The sequence below is a fragment of the Hyposmocoma kahamanoa genome, unplaced genomic scaffold (assembly GCF_003589595.1).
Source record: "Hyposmocoma kahamanoa isolate Upper Pololo Valley unplaced genomic scaffold, ASM358959v1 63, whole genome shotgun sequence".
In the NCBI taxonomy this organism is placed as follows: Eukaryota; Metazoa; Arthropoda; class Insecta; order Lepidoptera; family Cosmopterigidae; genus Hyposmocoma; species Hyposmocoma kahamanoa.
The window spans coordinates 16,112,730-16,128,115 of NW_020653851.1; the positions used below are offsets into that span (position 1 = coordinate 16,112,730).

General features: G+C 33.6%; 1 protein-coding gene across 1 annotated transcript in view; it reads left to right on the forward strand.

Annotated features, from left to right (window-relative positions):
- LOC113230309 (lachesin-like) overlaps positions 1-15,386 on the forward strand; it is a 166,435-nt gene that overhangs the window by 123,125 nt on the left and 27,924 nt on the right. The window contains exons 3-4 of the mRNA XM_026464184.1: positions 122-228; positions 15,086-15,271. Of these exons, the coding sequence (XP_026319969.1) occupies positions 122-228; positions 15,086-15,271 (293 nt within the window). The remainder of the gene's footprint in view (positions 1-121; positions 229-15,085; positions 15,272-15,386) is intronic.

Sequence of the window (15,386 nt, forward strand, 5' to 3'; positions counted from 1 at the left end):
ACAAACATTTTACGCTGTCGATAGCGACAACTGTCATTGTGATCTAATGGTAGAGGCACAGAAGTAAGAATGTATTAGTACACAAATTATTTTATGTTACTAGCAGTACTTTTGCCAACAGGAGGTGTGGATGTGCCAGAGTTTGGCGAGCCAATCACCAATCTGACGGTACCTATAGGCCGCGACGCTACCTTCAAGTGCATTGTCGTCAATCTCGGCAATTTTAGGGTAAGTTCCATACCTTACTACACCTTTGTACCCCTTTGTATACATACAACTCCTTTCACGCTATTTATAATTTTTTTACTTATTCTTCCTCTTCTCTTAAAACCATCCTGTACCACATCTATGCGCTTCACAGATTGACGTCAGTTTAAGTTTTAACGGCCTCTGTGGCCCAACGGCTTACACTGCTGGACGAGGAGGTCCTGGGTCGGATTCCCGGTAGTGCCGATTTGGAAATGAACTTTTCTAAATCGGTTCTCATCTGGGTGTTCTGGGTAGTGCCCCGGATTGAATTCTGTTGCTCTGGTACTCATAGTACAGGGAATTCCCTATTAGATTGAGACCAGGTATTATATTACTATTACTCTATAAAAATATTTCACAAATATTTTTATTTTTTATTACATTAACTGGAATGTTATGAAAAAGTTTCATCTCCCAATGTCCTCACGGGTAAGTGAAAAAACCGCTAATTTTTTTTAGACGACCAATAAAGTCTCCTTAAAAATTATTGTTTTAGAATCTATAAACAATATATACATTGAACATATATTACATAAAATATGAACGTGTTTATATTGAAGATCTTTTAAACAAGAGATGTAAGATTTTTAAATTGGTGAATAACAATAGGAAGAAAAAAAGGTGGGATTTTATAGTTACGATTTTTACCCAAACAAATTTTTGGTTTAAATATTATTACGTTTTGAGTTTCGTAATTATTTGTTACCTGTTTAAACTTATGTATAGAGCCATCAGCCAATGCTCAATAAATAAACAAATAAAAAACAAGCGATGTAACGTTTATGTAATCGACGTTTGAAATCTGTCGCTCTTCAAATGCATTGCCGGTGCATAGATTATAATTTTGTGGAACAGAATGTAAATTTCCAAATGTAGGTCAAAAATAAAACACAATGGAAAAGGGAATTAATTTTGTTATTAAACAGGCGTGAAAAATATTTACAAAACAAATAAAATCTTCTACCTTAAAAAATACTATATCTAACGTAATGGATTTGTTTACAGTTTTAACCTTCCCAAGGAGCACACTTTATAAGCCTCAAAAGTATTATATCTATAAACAGTCTTAATATGGTATAGGTTTAGATAATAGCTACAAATGGTTTTAGAAAAAAGAAATTGTTTTTATAGACTTATTTCACTCAAGTCAAAATTTTAAAATCTTCTTAATACCAAACAACTTAATTAAGTGTGATCTCTCTTACGATTTACTCTTATAGTACTTATTTTAAGTTCATTTGTAGATCAACTGATTATTTTTAGTAAAATTGTTATATACATGTCCAGTAAAGTCTATTAATACTCTAAAAACTAGTGTTCTTAAGTTTATTCTAGATATATTTCATTTATAGACATTCTGTAGTGTTTATACTTATTAACAAACACATTATAGCGCGTCTTCAGTAGATTTTATTTCAAAAACACCATAATTAGGGTTTCTACTCTATCCGACATTGTAAGTTCATGCAAAATGGATAAACTAAAGAATATTAAAATATCTGGTATACGTGGTGAACCTTGGATATTATGTCTAGAGATGAGATTAACTGCTATGTTGTATAGCGCGCTAAATGCTAAATGCTAAATTTTTATGGCGCGCTATTTAAAGTGCTAAAATATCTATAGAATCTAAATATAAAATGTCTATCTATAGAATAATCTACAGTTTTTTTACGGTTAGTTACGATTGGCTTCATTTGTTTTGTAACTATTACATATAGTGATTACAGGTTATAGAAGATAAATCAATGAGCTTCCCTTCATACTTAAACAATTTACTATTTACAATTTGCTCAAAACTTTGCACTGGTTATTTACAGTAAATTGCACTCATAATAATTCTCATTTCATACTTTAATATACAAATATAACAACAACTTATTAATTAAACAAACGCTAAACTAACTAAAAAAGTAAGTATATAAAAACAAGTAATTATATATTAATTTAAATCCCTTCACCGGACAAAATTTTGCTAACGTTCCACCATTAGCTCAAAATCGTATTAAAACGTAACCAAAATTATAATTTATAACATAGCCGCGATTTGATATTAATTAGCTCCACATTTTCACATAGAATATAGTGCCATCTATGAAATATTAAGGGAGATAACTCTGGACGAAGAAGGATTTAGTTTGTTAGCTGCGTAAGTAAAGCACGGATAGATTGATGGCAATCGAGGCATTGAAATATTCCAAAATGTATGTCGCTAGATAGCATTTAGTTTAATTTTCTTAACGTACTCCAATCCAAAGTGAAAACAGTACGTTATAATTTTAGCACCTTTATTTCTTTCAAATTATAATTGCTATAATTATTTTTTAATTTAACATTATAATTGATGGATGATTTGAGTTATATATTATAATAACCGTCTCTAATTATGTCACATCATTCGATACATTAGTCGGTAAGTCGCGCGCGAGCGAGCATTTTTATTTGTTGACAAATAAATAAACATTGTGAAGTAACTCCGTGTTCTGAAGTGATAAAAACAATTGAAATGAGCGCGTAAACTACTGTACTTCCATGTTGTATATCAATAGAATACAGTGAAATCATTATGTGAAATGTAGTTGGCGTGAAGAAATAACCTCAATTTTCTAATGAATATTTTTTTTTTCCGACATAAGTTAGGTATGTCATTGAAATATACCTTATTTGATAGAGAATTATTCACCTTTCTAGTCATGTATATATAACACATTCCATATAATTATACAGAATAACTGTTTTTGCGACAAACTGGATTTTTTCAATTGCTTTTTGACCTTGGGTGACGTGTAAAAGGTTATTTATTGCATAGAACGCGCACCATTCTACAACTTTTACTCCTTATAAAGGTTTTGTAATACAGTCAAAAAAAAAATCTCTTAGAAACATCGCGTTTTGTAGACAATCATAAAACGTTCAAAAGAATTAATATTCTTCTACAAGGTCAACTACACTAAAGCAAGTAAAAATAATCTTTTCGTATTCTAAAGTGTACGGTGTTCCATACACTTATAAATGATAGTATTGATAACTGTGAAGAATGTTTATTAGTTTTGATTTACAAGTAATAATGATACATTTGATAGGTGTGAAATGAGTATACTGCGCAATGGCTGATTGTGAACTAAATATAAATTATAACTAAATGTCGCATGAATACGAAAAATGCCGCATAAACACAATGTACGATATTGCACCGTACATAAAGTTTTTCTATGGATAAAGCTATAAACAAAATGCTCCCAACAGTGTTTTGAAAAAAGCGTTAAATTGTTATCGCTATTTTTATTTTTAAAGAATGACTATGAAGTATCCGAGAAAAAATTCTTTACTTTTTAAAAAGTAAATGTAATTTGAAATTAGCTTGAAGAAGCCTAGAACTTCTTGGAAATGGTTTGTTTTGTGAGTTATTTTGTATATTTAAGCTTTCTATAAATATTTAAAACTGAAAATTGATAACTGTATTTTTATTAAGTTTGTATTTATACATAAATATGTAAAATTCGGCGAGCTCGTTTGTTTTATGACAAGTTTTACATTACTTTTCACAATGTATTCAAAGTCGCACGTCAATTCACGCTTTCTAAACGATTAAACATTGAGCGAAAAAGTCAGAAATATTGTATCTAATTTCGCCATGTTGCAATTTTGATAGTTTATATTTTGTAAGCCATTAAACTTGAAATCTATTAATATTAAGAGAATTGCGTCTTATGTTTGTAACACTTTAGTTATTTTGATTTTAAAATAGCATTACTAAGAAACTATCATAGACTATAAATTATCTAAAAACTGTCTACAAGATTAAATCTGTTCTACAAATGGTCTTGTAGTATTCTAGAAGGGTTACTTGAGAAAAAAGATAAGAATCACTCTTAACACTACCTACAGATAATTTCTCAAAGCACTCTTATGATCTACTAATAAAGTTGTGCCCACTTTTAGTTTAAATTTTCTAAAAACCTTCTTCGAGATATCTTGAGTGAATTTGAACTCTTAAAATATTCAATCGAATTAAATTCTATTAGATATCTTATAGTATATATTTAGATATAGGAGTGCTGCTTGGGCTTAAATACATTACTAAAATGATTTTAAGTTTACAATTTTTTTATTAATTTATTTTTAATTTATTATTTAAAAAAAAATTGCAATAAAATAAAACTTAAAAAAAAATTTAAGTGCCATAGTTCGTACATACTATTTACCGCCTATCTATTAGCACATTTAATGTAGAATATTATGACAACAAAAAACCGAAGGAATGTTTTGTCACTTGTGTTCGTGGTTTTTTGAACGTTCATAAGCTCTACTATAAGGCATTTCAGGCTTATCCATTATTTACCAGACACCCTGTATAAAGCAAATAATATGGATTGAAAAAAAAAAGGAAAGCAGAGCCGGTAATTGATGACTTCACTACCTACAATGTTTGTATCTGTACTTATAATCTATGACCGGAGTGCGTGCTTCCTTATCACACTTGCTATAGAAATAAATTACTATCACTATCTTCATTTAGCAACTTTATAAGAAGAAACAAAAAAATATATAAAATATAGCAATAATGTAAATAGTTTTGCTTACTGACGCGTGGCATGTGATTACTTGTGTTTTATTTTCACGACCCACGACGGCATTTTACTTGAAATTTGAATAAAATGACGCAATTTTATATCCGTCGCGTTCGTCCCTTTGCGCGACGCAGACTGATGGTAACAAGTTACTATTGAATCATTTTTTAATTTTTTAATTGTCGGTATCGACAAAATTAAAATTAAACAAAACGTCTGGTTTTTTAAGTATATCATATTTCGTCTCATCACTTGACATGATAAAAAAAAGAACTGGGAGCCTATGCCATGGACATACACATAGACAATCACAAATTACACCCAAACTCACGAAAGAAATAAATCACACCTCTCATGGAAGAACACCATAAGTGGAGTTACGTCAAACATGTTTATTGCTCCATTAGATACAGAAAAATATAACCCACATCCTCTTCAATTCTTGTATCTATATCGACTAATAATAAATAGAGTTACAAGAATTGGAGAAGATATGGGTTATATTTTTCTGTGTGTAATGGAGCAATAAACATGTTGGATGTAACTCCACTTATGCCATTCTTCCACGAGGTGTGATGTAGGCCATACAAATATTTCTCCCAGGCCAAGAATCGAACCCGGTACCTCTGCGTGTCAATCCAGAATGGTAACCGTTCGGCCACAGACGCAGTTAATTCAAAAATTTATTATTAAAAAATTAATTAGATTCTCACCGTACTGTGAAATGTATAAATCTAATACACAGTACCTACTCAACAAAATACGAGCACTCATTTCAAAAATTAATACAGGCAATATGCATTTTAGAGTCTAATTTAACTCGATTCCACTGGCATGACTGGGCTTATGGAGAAACCCGTTGGATACATAGCATCGATTCAATTTTCCTAATCGAAGGACGAAGAGGGCCTGGGGAAGCACAAACGTACGAGCTAGATAGCAATAGCGAGATATAATCTGGCGTGAAACATTAGACGCTTGTACAAGCGCTATAGTAGCGTGTCTGTGGGGCGACAGCCGCGCGTCTGTAGCGCTTCAATAATTTTTAGTTCACCAATGCGCTGCAACTCCGCTTTTAACATCATTATTGTATTTGACAATCAACAATAATTAGCCTTAAGGCTAGGACTGATACATATAACAATTACAGACGTACCCAACATTTGCTATGCACTGCACTATACACATTTGATTTCATGATAACAACGCGTACATACTTGGTACTTGGTGCCTTGGACGACAAAGCGCCTATTTTGCGTATGGTGGGTGCAGGGTGCTACTCGTGTCACCCAAGCTACTCCAGGAATCCCAGCAACCTCCTCGGTTTGCCGAAGACTTCGGGGAGCGACCAAGGTACTTCGCCGTGTAGTTGGCCACGTCGGAGCATTGCAGTAGGATGTGCACAGCCGTTCCCTCCCTCTCCATGCAAGCTCTGCATAGAGCGGCTGTCTGTGATACCTAAATTAAAAAGTTGTTTATTGTATGGACCATGACCGTTAGGGTGGCAGTTAGTAGTAGTGCGAAGCTCTTGCCTTTTAAGTTTGATTAATTTTCGAGATAGACTAGCGTTGAGCGTTGGGAGTGCTTCCCTCGCCTGTCTACAAACTGTAAGGGTTGTCCATGTGTTATTATGAGAAGATTTTGTACCTTTGTGTAGTTTATGTAATTGTTCTTGACCATTGGTATGGGAGGGACGCTAAGGGTTCTGGTCCTACAGCGTCCGCCTCCGGGTTAATGCCACGTGAGTCGCTGTGTCCTTTAATCCACTGTAGGGTTACGTGGTTGTATATACATACCTTTATGAGTGCTTGATGGCATTCGTAAATGAGCCCTGTTATGTCATAGCAGTTCAGTGCTTGAAGTACTGACATAATGTCGGAGAGTATTCGAATGGAGTGATTCTTTACTCTTCTCGCTATGATTGCCTCTGCTACCAACTTGATACCCATACATTCAGCCTGGAATTCTGTGTTGTGGTCACCAAACGGTGTTGATATCCTGATATTGAGGTCTTCTGAGAATACCCCAGTACCTGTTTTTGAATTTGTTTTTGATTCGTCAGCGAAGACGCGGACCTCTCTGGGGTTCAGTCCTTCGTTAGGATAATTACACAGTTACAGAACGCTGACATAATTACACAATGGTTTTCATAATAATTAACTTTAATAATACATTTTTACATAAATTGAAAATTAAAAACAAAAGCGGAAAATCAATAAATTAATATACATATAAACACACATACAACGCTTCATTCTGTAATACTACTATTGTTAATTACTATTTAAAATGTGAAGTTGGCCTGTCACTAAATAAAGATAAAAGATAAAGATAAAGATAAATTTATTTCAACATAACTTAATCTAAATATAAGTAAAAAACAAAAACAAAAGCAAATGTAAGGGAAGCTAATATACAATTGGTAAAAAAAAATAAAAATAAACCTTAATTATTATACTAATCATAAAGCTATACAATTAATTATTAGAAGCCTACCAGTATAGTTGCGATGCCTAAACTAAGTACATTATTACCTGTATCTTAAGCATCTTGTTTGTGCACAGATTCATTATATTAGTGCTTAAAAACAAAATAGCTATATTTAATTAAGAATAAAACAATTAGCTTTTACAATATAATTATGAAATAACTTCTAGTAAACCTTCTGTTTCATCATAGTTTTTATTTTTAAGCCAGCGTTTGACGGTCTTTTTACATCCCATCTTATTCAAGGCGTGAAAATGCAATGTTGAATTTAATTTGAAGTAAAGGAATGTACCAAGGAAGCAGAAGAATCTATGAGAGTGTGATGTGCGAAGTTGTTCACGAGAAGAGAAGGTATTGAGTCGTCTTTGGTAGGATGAGCACTTAGACTCAAATGGAGTGATTAAGTGTTTTTTCAAAATTATTTGCAAGATAATCAGCAGCCGCACAGAAAGGACATCGCACTCGGCTAGGAGTTTGTGGGTAGGGTAGCAGAAAGGACGGAAGTTGCTGACTTTGAGAATAGCTCTCTGCGCTTTTTCTAGGTTTAACAGAGTTGTTTTATGTGCGCCGCCGCATGAAGTAATGCAGTAAAGTAGCAATGATTGACAGAGGGAAAAGTATACTGATTTGAGTAATTCACCGCTAGCCGCATGTCTTAAATTTTTAAAAACATATATTAATTTTCGAACTCTAGCAGTAAGCGCTACAACATGCTGTTTGAAATTGAGATGTTGATCTATTATGACACCTAAATATTTAATATTGACTGTGCTGTCCAAGTTTGGACAACCACTGCCGCAAACTTGAGTCCTTGGACAGAGACAATGATGAGCTAGTATTGAGAAAGTATTCTCGACAGGTTGAGAGAGGATGTTGTATGAGAATGTCATATATTTGGTTTTGTCAGTATTAAGTGTAAGTGCATTTACTCTGAGCCACTCGGTTACCGAGTTAAAACCAAATTGGGCTTGTGTGAATACGTCATTCCAACTTGAGGCACTGAAAAGTAGGACTGTATCATCGGCGTAGGATATGATCTTACCGCTAGCTAGGGGAAGAGTGCATAGCTGGGTAATATAGACAAGAAATAGGATCGATCCTAATATGCTTCCTTGTGGAACACCGTATTCAATAGGCAATTCATCACTCGTAATTTTGACAAAAAAAGTCAAAAAGTCAGAAAAGTAGTCCTGTAAAAGTTTGTGTTGAATTCCTCTAATTCCCAGTGCTTCTAACTTGTTTAAGAGAATTGGGATGTTTACGGCATCAAAAGCTTTTACCAGGTCTAGAAAAATAGCCAAACACTTATTCTTAGAGTCTAGTCTTACAATGTAATCGGTCAGTTCGTCAACTGCGTCGTTAGTTGATAGTCCTGGTCTAAACCCGAATTGGGAGGTCGATAGGAGTTTCTTATTTTCTAAGTAATGTACAAGCCTTTTGTGAATTATTCTTTCAAGTATTTTAGAAAGAGATGGCAATATAGCAATTGGGCGATAATTGTTAACATTGCACTTATCACCACTTTTGTGAATAGGTTTCACAAGGGCTAATTTCAGAACTTTGGGAAATATTCCTGTTGATAAACAGAGGTTGAAAATGTAGGTGAGGTGTGGAATCAAACAATCCTTATATTGTTTAATGAAAGCGCAGGGAATATAGACAAAGAAAATAGACAATAGAATAGAAAGAATATAGACAGGGAATATAGGAAAAACAGACAAAGGGTGAGCAAACATACCCGCATCACATGTACCTCTCAAATCATTGTAGCTTTTACATATTCTGTTGATAGGGCAATTGCAAAATCTTAGATATAGGACATCAGGGATAATTATAAGGCACGGTCAATGAGATTCAGCTCAGGACATTGGTACTGGTAATTTGGCCTTTAAGGACCTTATACAAAAAGACCAGGTAATTATTCTTTTTACGTGTCTTCAGGGAATTTCACTCAATACTCACCTTGTAATCCTGTGGATATTCACTTCTAAGGATGCACGCATCGAGTATATAACCAGAAATAGAGACGAAATATCATTTAATTTGTTTGAAAACTATTCTGTCAAATCATTACCGTGACAACTGCGCTCCGATTGGCTAGCCCGAGTTCGAAACAAATGACGGGTGTCGTCAATGGGTGTCGTCAACTGTTTCACTTCAAATCGACCAGTTATCTTGAGCTTTGCTATCATTATAGCAAAGCTCAACTTAACTGGTCGATTATTACACAATTACACAATTACATATGTAATATTTAATTACCGAAGAAATGTGATTCCGTTTCTTTTGTAATTAGATGTTTTGCTGTTTTTCCCACACCACCGAATAGAACAGCACGGCATTGTTAGAGATATTATCTTTATTACAATAAATACAGAATATTTTTTGGAATATACGGAGACGTACACACAGGTCAGTAGTTGGCCTGTCTATATTTCAGTGCAAACGAGAGTTGATATTTATAAGAGCTGTATTGCTAATGCGTTACCAGGAATACATGGGTCTTATTTCGTTTCTATTTCTGGTTATATACTCGATGGGTGTACGTTACGATTTGATTTTTACGACAATCTATTCAAGAGCGATTCACGGGCCGGGAGAAATATTTGTATGCCCTACTTATTTTTCTCTCGTGAGTTTGGGTGTAATTTGTGGTTGTCTATGTGTGTGTCCATGGCACTCGCAACACAGGGTTTCCCTAGTGTAGGGCTATTTTGAGTGTGTGCATTAGTTTAAACAGTTTTTGCCCTCGGTTTTGGGCGTTAATAGATTTTAACCCGGCTGTTCCAAAGTGCTGGGTTAAAACCTGAGCACTTGCCCATCTCTGTTCACACCCGATTACACATTTTTTAATCACAATGATCTGAGAGTCCGACTCCCTGAGACATAAGTTGACAAGTCCCATTTGCCTGTAATTTTACCAGCACCCTTCAAAAAACGGAACGCAGTAATGTTCACATTACTGCTTGGCGGCAGAAATGGATAAGGTGGCAGTAATTCTCTGGACGATCTCTTTCACAAGGAGCTCTACTGCTACTAAAAATGTACGATATTAAAGATTCTTCCTCAGTATTGTATAGGCGTAGTAATTACTTATTCCCTCGTGTAAATTATCTGACTGAAAACTTATCAGGTTGTACAAAAAACACACTCGTACAAAAACAAATGTCTTTTGAATGAAAATATATATCCCCTTCAATGGCCAGCCCGTTTCACTTCGTTTAGACATGGAGTACCATTCAATTCATTGCTTCAAACACTCCAAAGGCATAACTGCTATTAATTGTTGTCCATAGACTAAAGCCATTACGAACCCTTGTTAAATTAAAGCGATCTTTTTACTATCACCTCAACGACTTTAAAGGTGAGGTACTGATTGTGGATTTTTTAAAATTACTATTTTGACATGCATTATACATGATTATTTGTAAAACACTACAGTACCGGCACGCTATGATGGCCGTTATGACAGATTATAATACTGAGGTCAAATCTCAATTCATTATCGAAAAAAATATAATCAAACGCTAGTCACATCTATTAGTTTTTAGATTTATAACTATTATTGCAAGGGGTAGCTGATTAAAAAGTTTTAATAACACGAAAATAAAAATGTTTACTTAATATATCGTCAATTCGAAGCTGCTTTGTTTTGCATTGAGCTTTGACGCGAGTTTGCCAGGGGTAGAAGTTGTGCTGGCCAGCGATCTCATAAGTGACGATCGTAATAGATTTCATTTTTTTAAATGTCGAATTTCGTAAAATTGTACATACCATAAATTATATTAGCTCCTGGAACGTAATTATGCATTAATACGAAACTTGATAAGCAGACAAAAGTCGAAACGGTCATCATAGTGTGCCGGTACTATAACAATCTCGCAGTACTACATTATTAACATCATTTAAACAAAAACTTTAGTTCTATGACTTTTAATAATTCATCAGATATTGTTTTCAAACAAAACTAAACATATTTATATAGATCGCTCTAAACAATAACTGTGCAGGACGGAAGTGGAGTCGTCGCAGAAGACGCTTGCTCGTTTGAACTCACCTTACTACCAAATACAGATCCAAAAATGTCAGTTAGTACAATAAAAACTTAAACGTTTCTTTTTGATAAATGATGTTTTGTAAAAAGTCACGAAACAAAGTTCTTATTTATGATGTTAGTAATATAGTCCTGCGAGGTTATTAGTATTTTAAAAATAATCCTGTATTTTATTAATTATTTATGTCAAACATTCCTCATAAATGGCGCTACGACTAAAAAGTCGCTGAAAAACCAAATACAAAGACACGACAACAAGCACATAGAAAAATTCGTGAGGGCCGTCTGGCACGGTATGCTAGAAGACGTCGGTTCGAATCCGGCTGGATCGAAGGAATTTTTTCTGAGTGTTCGATCATTGTATTAATAATTATAACAAACTAGTGGAGTTTTAGTTTATTCAAATTTCTATTATTAATTAATAAATTGAACTCAACAAAAATTCATTCAATCAAATAATTTGTAAAAATTATGTAGCGTAAATTGGAATTATTCTTTGTAAAATTGAAACTAAGGTATTTAATTAATAACTATTGTAACTATAGTGAAAAAATAGGATGGTTTGCATCAATATTAGACGTAACTGATTGAAGACTGTACCACCTCAGTCAACCGTGACCATGGGACCTGTAAAGGGCCCGAAACGTCGGTTTGTTTGAAAAAACAAATATACGCGATTTAAATCCGGAAAAATAGTTTCATTTCCTATATGTAACAATCGCAAAAACCTAAGAACTCGATAGTGGAGGAATTTCACAAAAAATAATGGAATATCAATTCAATAAAAAATTAAAATAATCCTGTATTATTAGACTTCAAATCTTCAATTTATTTTCTTCCTAAGCAATTCATCTGTTCCTCTTTAGGCTATGTTAAAAATTACCAATCATGACTAACACCGCATTGTCCCCGTCATATGATTAAAAAAAATTAAATACATATAGCCCTGATATTACAACAGTATTGTAACTCGAAATATGTTCACATACATTCAAGATTTTACTATTGCTGCACGTATACAACCGTCATAGTTAGAGTATTGTGAGAAACAAAAGATATCTAGTTATTTCAAAATGACAAACTTTTTGTGAACTAGTTCTGGGCAAAAGAGTCGTTACTCAAAAATATTAAGTAATTTTTTCCCTTTTATTTTTATTATGTATTTGTCAAGTAGGAAATTATTTAGATGTCTATAATAAACTTTAACTTATACATAAAGTTTGATATTTTTAACTGGCAGTGAGTAATTCGTTTTTCATCGATTCTGGAAAAAACTTTTTTGTTTTAACTGTGCGTTATGTATACAGAGTTTTAAGATCTACATCAAATCCACATCCGGACTGTTTCCTTATTTATTGCTTCAGCTGCTACGTTATCTGTATCTACTTAAGTTCATTGCTTCGAAGTTATCTGCCTGAAACACTTACGAAATAGGACAACTTCAGTGATTAATGTCCATTTGTGAAAACTTTCTGCAAAATAAAACAAATGTAGTCTTTAAAACTGCTGCTTCTAAGACTTGTTAAAAGTTGTTTCCGTCCTTTAAGATCGTTGATGCAGTTGGTTCATAGTTAAAAGTATTTTGCTGCTTTCGTTCATGTCTTTTAGCAAAAGTTATTACATATGTGATTTAATTATTGAAGCAACAAAAGCAGCGTTTAATACTAAACGCCTGATTATAAGCCAGGATGCTGAGAGAGGCCATTGAAATTAAAAAACATCCCAATTTCAACAGGGAAGATGGTTTCTCCGTACCACCAGTTTGGTATCCAGTATTTCCTCTGATGAAAAATCTTAAACAGACATAAGACTGTAGTACTAATTAACATGTTTTAGTTTATTCTAATTTATTAATAACAAATTGAACTTAATAAAAATTCATCCAATGAAATAATTTGTAAAAGTTAATGTAGCGTAAATTGGAATGTTTTCTTTATAAATTAAAAATAAGGTATTTAATTAATAACTTTTGTAACTATAGTGAAAAATAGGGTGGTTTGCATTAATATAAGACATAACTGGTTGAAGACTGTACCACCTCAGTCAACCGTGACCATGGGACCTATAAAGGGCCCGAAACGTCGGTTTGTTTGAAAAAAACAAATACGCGATTTAAATCCGGAAAAATAGTTTCATTTCCTGCCTGATTATAAGTTAGAATTTACAAGATACTATCATCCAGAGAAGTACTGCCACCTACTACTACCTAATGCGTTCCGGTTTTGAAGAGTAAGGTTGCTGGCGAAATTACAGGCACATGAGACTTTTTAACTTATGTCTCAGGGTGATGGGCGCAGAGGCACTGCACCTCAGGACTTTGCGTTTTAGAGCTCTGAGTGGCACTACAACTGTTATGGACAGGCGTATCGTTTACCATCAGGCGCACAACATGTTCGTCCCATCACTTGGTAATAATAATAAGTTTTTTTTATTATTATACACAGTGACGGGACAAACAAGTCGTGTGCCTGGTGGTAAGCGACACGCCTGTCCCTGGCAGTTGCAGTGCTACTCAGAGAGAGATCTGAGAAGCACTGCCACCGTAAAAAATGAAAATGGTATATTTAAGTAACACTCATTTATATTACAATGCTTTTTAATTACACAGATGAGATGAGGGTGAGCAATTATTTATTAATAACCACTAAATTACTACGTATGTTACAAAACCTATTAATATAGCAAGTAATTATTAAATTTTACTCACGAAATTAATGTAGGGAAATCTTCATGTGAAATTCACGTATGCGTCATGAATGAAAGATACACTAAACAAGCTTGAACTAGGCTGTTTTATTTTTATTGGATGTCATGTTTTTACTAACATTTTATTCGTCTATTTTTTGTGAAAATATTTAAGAAGTTTATCGAGTTATTTTTATTTAACAAGTTTGTTGCTATTATTGATGAAAAGATCGAACAATCACAAAGAAAAATGCCTTCGATTCGACTGAACTCGAATCATCTGTCGCCTTAACGTGGCTACAGCTCTGCCAACACGTTACACGTTGAGTGAGCAGATCTTAGCATTTAATTTTTTTTTTTCAATTTTTTAGATAAAATCAACAGCCTAATACAGGTAAATTGCACTTAATGCTAGTCAGTGTTAAGGCCAATTACAGATTTTCTGAATTACATATATAATTTAGTCGTATTAAACAGATTGAAACTCGCATTCCAACAGATAGGCATCTATCATCAGTATTAGGCGATGTTAAGTATTATAAATAAAAAGAAAATGATTTAAAGATTTCTGTATGTTCTTGTTGTTGTGGATCTTTGTAATTAATTTTTTAAAACGGCTTTTTTGCCGTTGCGCCACCTGAGAGAGCTTATGAAAGTTTTTTTATATCAGTCAGATACTTTTACACATACCTAAAAACTCACAGAGATGTCACTATTGGCATCTCTATCAGTCGTTTGGTAAGTGTAGTATAGACTAATTGCAATATTTTATTTTTATTGAATATTATGTTGTTTTTACTGTATTTTCATCTATTTTTTGTGAAAATGTTCCACTAGTTTGTTATTTTTGTTGATACAAAGAAGGAACAAACACAAAGAAAAATTATTTCGATCTGACTGGATTCGAGCCAGTGTCTGCCGTCTCAACGTAGATACACAATATCTATAATAATAAGCTTGAATTAGGATTCTAAAAACAGTCTTACGTCCTGTAGCTATACAATTCGTATAGAAGTTAAATGCTCTTGTCTTTCTGCAGGTGGGTTGGGTAAAAGCGGACACAAAGGCGATCCAAGCGATCCACGAGCACGTGATCACCCACAACCCTCGCGTCTCCGTCTCTCATACGGACCACTCCACCTGGTACCTCCACATCAAGAGCGTACAAGAGGAAGACCGGGGACAATACATGTGCCAGATTAACACAGATCCTATGAAAAGTCAAGTTAGTATAATAATAATGATGTTAAGATAGATCTATAATTATTGTTTTCTTACAATATATTAGACTATTCTGAGAGAGAAGAACCTGTATTAGAATACCCTTGTTACTGTACTCC